This window comes from Anarrhichthys ocellatus, unplaced genomic scaffold (assembly GCF_004355925.1).
Source record: "Anarrhichthys ocellatus isolate YVR2014 unplaced genomic scaffold, GSC_Weel_1.0 scaffold1231, whole genome shotgun sequence".
Taxonomy (NCBI): domain Eukaryota; kingdom Metazoa; phylum Chordata; class Actinopteri; order Perciformes; family Anarhichadidae; genus Anarrhichthys; species Anarrhichthys ocellatus.
Window position 1 is genome coordinate 1 of NW_022281205.1, and position 9,122 is coordinate 9,122.

Below are 9,122 nucleotides of genomic sequence, written 5' to 3' on the forward strand. Positions count from 1 at the left end.
TGTGTGTGTGTGTGTGTGTGTGTGTGTGTGTGTGTGTGTGTGTGTTTCCTGCTGCTGTCCCCTTCAGTGTGTGGGCGGCTTTGCTCAGATCAGATGTGAACCAGCAGACACTCACAGACACTGCTGTACTGCCACATCATCTCACACACACACACACACACGTACGCGCATGCACACTCATGCACTCATGCTCATGTGCACACAACGAGCTGGTTTAGTGGCAGGATGGAAACACGCGACCTAAATATGTGTCAGTTAAAACATTTCCACTTTTTTTCATTTGGAATGACAAAGACACTCATGTTTTAGGAAGATAATGGTTAACTACTAATTATAATCATCATTTCTATCCATCATGAAAACATTGTACTCACCAAAATAATTGCTGAGATCTAGGAACACAGCAAAATCACAAAAAATTGGTCCAACAGGGCATCATACAAGTTATGTGAATAGCGATGTGAGAAACTATCAAAACACTTGAGTACTGCGATATTATGTTTTGAGATACTCTATCAATTCTCAAAAACAATGCATTGATTCTTAATTAATAGTTTACATGCAAAGATGTGTGGCAGACAGTGGTTCGTCATTTTGTGTTGTGTTGTGTTTTGATGTTGGATGTTACAGGGACTGTGATAAATGCAAATGCTGTAAAGTTCTGATTCAATTTAAAAAATAAACTTTTTTTAAACAGATGTTATGCATATGGTCATGTGTTCTTTATACTATGAGGGTTTTCCTAAAAATAGATTTAAAAACAATTGCACTATATCCCCTCCCTTACAGTATCGCAATATATTTTGCAATTTATTGGATCGTAACCCCTGAATTATAATTGCATTTTGTAGCCCCAGATTCTTGCCAATACACAGTCGTGTACGTGATTAGCCTTGCTTTATAGAAGCTGGAAGCAGGGGGAAACAATGAATCCGGCTCTGTCCAAACTTTAAAACATATCCTTCCAAACTGCTCTAAAGATCATTAATTAATATGATGTACCTTGTTTGTTTAATCTGTGCAAAAACAGAAATGTTAAAATGACAATTTGTGGTTTCAGAGGAAGTTTTGTCGTTTATGCAGCTCCTTACTACAAAATAAGGTTGAACTACTTCTATAACTTGAGTACAATGTTATTATCCACAGGAATGATGGTGAGATTAGGACCCTAGCTGTAATAAAACTGAATTATCCTTTAATAACAAGACAATTTTGTCCGTATATCTTGGTAAGATCCTGGTCACCTCACACACAGGAAGCCTCATTTTCTTGCTCAACCGTGATCAAAACCCCAAAGTGCACGAACACAAAATGAAACAATGTGACAGACTTACAGGCGTTGGTGACAGCAAAGCTGTTGGCCGTCTCGATGTTGTCCACGTGAGGCACCAGGTTGAACGGGGCTTCCGAGGCGTTCGGGCTGGTGTTGTGCAGGAAGATTGCCAAACGAAAGGCAGTGTACTCCTGATCAGTGTTTCTGATGAACAGCCCGCCTGCACAGAAGAAAGGCAGAAACAACAATTTCACCATTATCTCCAGATTTTCACTAGTTGGAAAACCAACAAGATTTTAAGAGCCACACATGCTTATTTGATCAGATTAAGTCTCCATGTCCATAGCTCTCGTTTTGTTAGAATTGCACCACTAACATTTCAGATTCAGAGAATGAAAAAACGTGATTTGTCTACATTGTCTGTGGAGGAGGATCACAAACTTCAGATCACAGTGAATTTAAGTAGAATTGGACTAATATGGGCACCAAACCAAGGGACACAAATAAGCTGGGTGTTATTGTTGCTGAGATATTTGAATACCCTCTTTCCATTCACATATTTGCATGCACATTTTGAAGTACTGCATGAGAAAAGCTTTATGGAATTAAATTTAAATACAATTAAACTTCCTCGAAAAGGTTTTTCCGCTTGCTTGAAGATGTTTCTTGCCTTTGATGCATTAAATGGGACATTGAAACGAATAAATTCTGACGTCGCAAACATTTAACTCACATGACCGATCAGCTGTTTCTGCGGTTAGCTTTTACCCAGATACACAGGAATGCTTGTATTTGTCTCCGGACAACATGAATTATGGCCAATAGTAGCTGACATGAAAGAACAATTAAAACGTGCCCAGTTTAAACTAATTCATTTAGACCTCTCTTCATTTTTCAGTAGTCCATGGGTTAGACAGCCAAGCGAACTTGTTTTGTTTCCAGTTCGCAACCTATACGTCTTCTACTCTGTTAACTAGCGAACTACAGGCATACATAGCCTAAAGCACCATATGCATTAGGGTTTTACTGACTGTTTTAGTAGCTAGCGTTGGTCAGAGAGGAATCTCTGTCATATCAGAGGTGGACACAGCTGACTGGACACTATATGAAATGCAATAAAATTCAGTATTAATCTATAACAACTCATGACTCTTTAAGCACCGCCTGGGCTATGTAGGATACATTCTGATTAGCATGTAAATTACCATTGTTTCATATCAATGCAGGCAGAAAGAGTGATATTATATTCTCAGAATATCCTTGTGGATCAACAAAGATTTGCATGATCTGCTCGAGTATCAAGAATCAGTTTGGCATCAGAGATAAGACTTTTCTCTTGGTTTCTTTTTTTCTTTCTTTTGACATTACAGCCTTCTTCATATACAAAGATCTTGACTATGCTGTTCATGGTTGTGCAAATGTCTGTGGTGTTTTAGGTTTGAAGCAGTTTGCTTCACATTTAAAAATCTAACTTAAGGCTACATTTCTTGGGATTAGACGGTATAAATGTCACATAAAGCAAAATGCCAGTGTGTTGTTTTTATGGCTGACCTCTATAATATGTAAACTTTAGAATAGGTTACTCCTTTATGGTGCTCACTCATGTAAATCCCTTCCATATTTTTGCATGGGTAAAAGAAGCACTGGAGCTGCTATGAACTTCATATAATTTCCACTATGATGGTTTCATGTCCCACTGACTCACACTTGCAACCAAATGCTCACAGGAGGTGTTAATTCCTGATTTACAAAAAAGGTGTGAACATTATGATCATCTTGGCAACCAGTAGGAATTCCCTTTACATATTTAGAATCAACACACTTTCAGTACCAACTCGTCAAACACAGGCGCCTGGTCAGTGGCCCAAAGCCTCAAACTATGACACTCTTGGTACCCCTCTAGTGAAGGTTCTGGATGTGTCAGTTTCAGCTCCTGACATGCAAAGTGTCTTTTCAAAATGAACTGCATTTGTAGGTTTACTTAGGTTTTAGTTTTACTTGCGCAACAAAAGTACTTGGTAAGGTTTAGGAAAAGATTGTGGTTTGGGTTAAAATAACTATGTTTGTTATGTAAAATAATTACATTTAGTACATCAGTTACATAACAAAACTACGGTAAAATAAGTCAATGTACACTTAAACATTGGACACAAACAGCAGTCTCCTTGGAGTAACATTGGAATTAGTTGAATGCCTGATGTGTTGGGAGTAGAAACGTGTGGTTCAAATATGAAAACTTATCTTCACCGCCAAATAAAAGAGGGAAAAAAATTGAGCTTCGACCTAAATCCCACTTATTCAGCTACGACTTTCCCATCTGCTAAATGTTACACAAATTGAGATTGAGTACAGAAGAACACACTGTAGGGGCCCCAGACTTTGAATCATCACTACCATATGGTTTGACAACAATAAGACTCTTGGGGTTCCAAAGAGCCTGTTATCTGAATGATGACATCTGATCACAGGCCTTTGAATTCACACCTGCTGTTGACAGTGTTCGTGTTACCTCTGCTCGCTATTTGATCAGATCTTCGTATGCAAATCAGGCAGGCTTGTCAACAAACAAAGCGTGCCTTACGTTGAGAGACGCAATGTAGGATACTCGCCAGAGGACGCCATGATGTGCAAAGTGAGGGTTAGATGTCCGATAGAAACCAACGATGGTATCTATATGATACTTTTCAATAGCCTTGCTAACTACGCTAATGTTACTAACTGTGAGACAACAATCAGAGCCAGTGGAGACGCTTGCTAGCACAATGTTAGTCATTTGTCCCTCGTCTTGCACATCAAAGTGGTCCCCCGAGAGTTAATTTTTCCTTTGAGAGTAAGCGGATTTCTTTGCCATCTTAAGCTTTCCGGCAAGCGGCTTAAGGTAGCAAGAATAGGTGAATTTACGTGAACCTTTCATTTAGAGCAGGCTGAGATCCATGTGAGCCAGATCACCTCCAGATGTGGTTTGTCTGGCCAATTGAGATTGCGATGCATTCTGCTACACCGTGTGGGATTTTCTTTATTGAGATAACGTGTTAATACTAGGTGTAAATGGAGTTTCACTATGAGGTGATGCGACTGGTCTCATTAAGTCTAAGAATCTCGCAACACCTCAGTAAAAGAATCTCTAAAGATTACATTCGCGCGCACACAACACACACAGCCACTCAGATGTTGTTAGGATCTTATTAAGATGTGACAATAGCTTCAGGATCCTTAAAAGAGAAGCTGTAGAGCCTTACAGAACCATGAAAGAGCTTTTAGCGATGCGTCTTCACACGTATCAATGCTGTCAGAATGAATCTGTGGCAGTGGTGAAGCCTGTTTGCCATGGCTGTATTTGTGCACTTGTTTCTGTGTTGCAGGCATGTGTACACAGTAAATGTCCCACCGCTAATAAGTGTTGATTTTTCAGTGACAATTATTTGAAGCTGACGAGTGTTGATTGCAGAGATGTTTGCCTTCTCTGAGAACAGATGGAGCTTTGTGGTGGTTGCTCAAAACTAGATAAAAGGTTAAATTGAGTCTGGTGGGTGAGGAATCACTGGTACGTAGTGGGTTTTTACACTCCCAGAGGTCAACTACAGGGCTGAGAGGGGAAATATGACGACACTGGTATTACATCAGCAATGTTTGCTATCATTGGCAGAGATGCTGTTAGCCAAACAATACTGAGAAGTGCTTATAATTTTAAAAACATCAGGAAACGGTGTCTGAAATTGCAAAAAAACATGTGAGCAAAAAATTCACACACAGCAGTAGTTTTGCTTAAATCAGCAGCAAACATTACTTGAATGTTCACCATGATGGCAGCAGTTCCACAGATGCAGGTTTAAACCACCCAGCTCAAGTGTCCTCAGTTCCACGGGTGCTGTCTGTAACAGACCCTGACCTCTGTCCTCCCCCGGAGAGGCCGGGGATTCGGGTATCACGTTGATATAAAAGGACAACGGGAATCATTTGAGCAGCTTGTCATTTTCCATCAGCCCGACTGGTGCTGATGTGCCTCGACTCCGCTACAAGCAGGGGTGCAGTGGAGGGCAAAGCCACGAAAAAAAGTCAGTTTGAGCAAATGCTTTAAAAGATTTTAACACCTTCATCAGGATTGTTACAGACAACAGCATGACTGACTGCTTTACTGATAATTGATTTTTTTTTGGGGAGGGTTGTGATGATCACCAACTGGAGGTCACAGTTTGTCCTTCTTTTCATTCCCTGCCTTTAAATCAACCAAATCAATCTGCCTGCTCGTGAAATGAAAACCATGAATCCATCACCTTTATTTCCACCCACGACTGTTCAATTGTTAAATTGAAACATGCAGATATATATAAAAAAAACAGTGAAAGAGTGGAGCTGTAAGGCCCCTGGGACCGTGGCAGAGGTTTATTGCAGCGGGGTCTGCGAGACTGTTAACAGCGGTCAATGAACACAGGCAGCCGGCATAGGGAATACACTCACTCACACACACACACACACACACACACACACACTTTGCTGCTCTGATCTGCTGCAGTGGCGGAGTGCACCGGGATACACACTGTAGCCTGCAGATACAAAGCGCATTTGGTGTGTGCGTGTGTATGTGTGTGTGTGTTAAACATGCACAGCATCAACAGAAGAGAGCACCCGGTCTGCCTGCACGTGATATTTTAGAGAAGAAAAATAAAAGACTGCGGAAGGAAATCAACAATTTCCACTTTGAGTATAGTGCCGGCGTGTTAAATGGCAGGTCAGCGGCAGCAGACAGGACGTCCACACATTCATTCACATGATTCATTTTCTGGTCGGAATTTACATTTAAGGCTCTCACACTCACCGATCTGAACGCTGCTCGGGAAAGCACCCATTGTCAGTCCCCAAAAGCCAGAGAATATCAACAGAAACCAGTCGCGAGAAGAAATCCTCATTTTGTTTCGGTTATAAACTGATGAGAGACATCGAGCAGGTTTCATTAACACCCCCGGGGCAAAAGCAACATCACAGGGTCAAAAAAAAACAGAGATAAAAAAATATATCAAATGCCCGTTAAATATCCATGTCTGTCTTTGGATGTTATTTTCCTGGATATCCCCCCGCAGTTCCGCTCGTTTGTGCCGTCAAACTGCGTCCGTCCGTCCGGCGCTGGAGATTTTGCGCACAACACCACCAAGATGAGGTGGAGAGGGGTGGGGGGGGGGGAGCATCAGCCAGCGGCGGCCAGTGCGTCTGGATGCGGCTCAACTCACATCACAGCGATAACACACATGCGCCTTTTACCCGACCGGGGCAGGCAGGCAGGAGGGGCGTCAGTCAGTCCGCTCAGCACCGAGCGGCGGAGAAGTCCCCGCACCTCGTTTATCCCCAAAACTTCCAGAGCTGCTGATGCGAAAATACACAGTGAATGTCTGCGAGGAGCACTGCGTGGTTCACATGGGATGGTTTTACTGTGTGACACATTATTACAGACAGCTCTTTTAGCGCAAGGAAATACTTGTTCCTAGCTCGAACCTCTTCATGCGCAAACCATTCTGCATGAAACCTTTAAAGGTGCCATTTAAAATGCATTAAGTGCCCGAATTAATAGGATTAAATAAAACCTATAAGGATTGTTGTCTATGAAATTCCTTTTGCAGGATTAAAATGACTTCACATGGGATTATTTCAACATATTCTCATTTCAACTCGTTGCATACTGGCGTCACTTTCTAAAGCACTGGGCAGCCCAGAGCATGGTTGCAGTAAACACTCAAAGTTCAGAATAAAAACAAAATACTTACTTAGGTTTAGGCAACCAAACGACTGAGTTAGGTTTAGGAAAACCTCTTGGTTGGGCTTTAAAATAAAAAGCAAACAATATATCATTAGCCCACACAATCACTGTCTCAACACTAGTATCCTGGCAGTAAGTTCTTGGTTTGTTTGACCCACTCAGCTTGTGAGTTTTTTCAGTTTACGTCATCACACTCCAGTAGCATTTTCTCTGAGCATCTGATAATGATGCCACCGGGTTTTACATGGGTTTTACTTGAAAGCCCAGTGATCTGATTCAGATGATAAGGGTGCCTTGTGAGTCGTATCAGACGCTGCGGGGCAGGACAAAGGGGCATGTTTGACGCTTTTTTGGATCACAGCAACATTAAATGGTCACAGCAGCTTCATGTTTCAAAGTTTCTGCAAGAAAATTGGTATTAACAGCAACAAAACTGTCAAATGAATAAAAGGAATGAATGTGTCTTTGGCTGCAGTTCCTCTAGTGGCCACTAGATGCTGAGACCAAGAAAACTTTACCCTAAATCAGTGATACCCAACCACTAGTACTTAGACTTCACACTTTTTCAAGTCTCTCTTAAAACAAGACTTGAATGTACATTGAAATAGCTTTGGCCTCTCCCTGATGCATGATGGGGGACAACATCTACAAAGAACTATGAAGAAAGAGAATTATTAGGTACATCTGGCAAAAACGAATGCAGTCTGACACAACATTCCTGAAATAAATCCAACACCTTCATGAAGGTTACAGTGTCCTGCTTTTGTAGAAACTGTTGTGTTATACTGACATGAATAGTGAATAGTGAATATGAAGGTGCAAGAGATGGAGATACTAAGTGGATCAGGATGTAAAGCATGTCATTCACTATTATATTTTGTCCATCCCATTTATATCAATGAAAGTAGGCTGAATATCAGAAACGCCTCCCTGTGTCAGAAATAACATATCTTTGTATACTGTGATTAGTATGACACTAGAGCCAGGACTTGGTTAGCATAGCTTAGCATAAAGACTGCAAATCAATTTGGAAGTCATGTCAGTAAATTGTAAACTTGTATTGCAACTTGCAGTCTTACCCTTACGGGTTCAGTATTTTGCCCAAGGACACATCACCATGGATTGGATGAGCCGGGGATCGTACCGCCGATCTTCGATAACTGAAGAACGACTCTGATGCAATATTCACAGGAAATAATGCTTAAAATTCTTCCAAATCTGAAACTTCCTGCAGCTATTGTGTTCTCTTTTGGGGTTTACTGTACAGTTTATCAGTTGACCTGTTCTGTTATTGTTATGCATTGAATATAATATGAAATATCCATAAAGTCAGGGGTCGTCAGTTTACTCAATGATAGAAAAAGGTTGAGAACCACTGCTCGAAGAGAAGTTAAAATCAGTAATGAGACCTTAGGGAAGTGTAGGCTACAGTCTCCTTGGGGTGATGCAGTTAAAGAAGGAGGGACTGCAGTAACTGCAGGAGGGAGTGAAGCTGCAGTCCGCTCAAGTTTGGCTGATTTGTATGTAGCCTCAGGTAGACCTGCTTGAAAATGAACAATATGTGTGAGACACTGTTGGAAGCAATGCAGGAAGTTGATTCAGTTTTGTCGATGAGAGAAAGACTGGTGCCATCACTAAACCGTCATGCGGAAAATCCGAAAAACTCAACTTCTGTTAAAAGGAGGATGAGCACACAAAAACTAAAATTCAGCCTGTGACTCTTTCAAGCTAAGCTGCCATCCCTAATAATATCAATGGACGCTTAAACTCAGAATCCTGAATCTAATTTAAAGACCATCACCACAGAAAATCATATTGACATTTATGAGATTTTACAATGTAATTCAGAAATTCCAACTCCTCTGATCTCTGTGGGTTAAAACTCTACAGCAGGTTGCACTTATAGACAAAGATCCTATCAAACTCAAACAAGTTTGACCAACAGAGATCCTCCCGCCAGTACCATTCAAAGATGAGGACCATGTGAGCGGTCTGGAACATACATTTTGAGCTGAAATATTTTTTTGCACATAAAGTTCGCAAGGTCAAGAACAATCTCCCATGCCTTTTTTTTTCTGTATATCCTATTACATTTGCAAC

General features: G+C 41.1%; 1 protein-coding gene across 1 annotated transcript; it reads right to left on the reverse strand.

The window, feature by feature from the left end:
• Positions 1–374: 374 nt before the first annotated feature.
• LOC116377424 (glutamate receptor 4-like) lies at positions 375–6,626 on the reverse strand (the record flags this gene model as incomplete). Its single annotated transcript, XM_031839064.1, has 3 exons — positions 6,090–6,626; positions 1,335–1,493; positions 375–392 (listed from the first exon to the last, which is right to left on the reverse strand). Coding segments are annotated over exons 1-3 (313 nt in total), but the record flags the coding sequence as incomplete, so codon positions are not given.
• Positions 6,627–9,122: the final 2,496 nt, after the last annotated feature.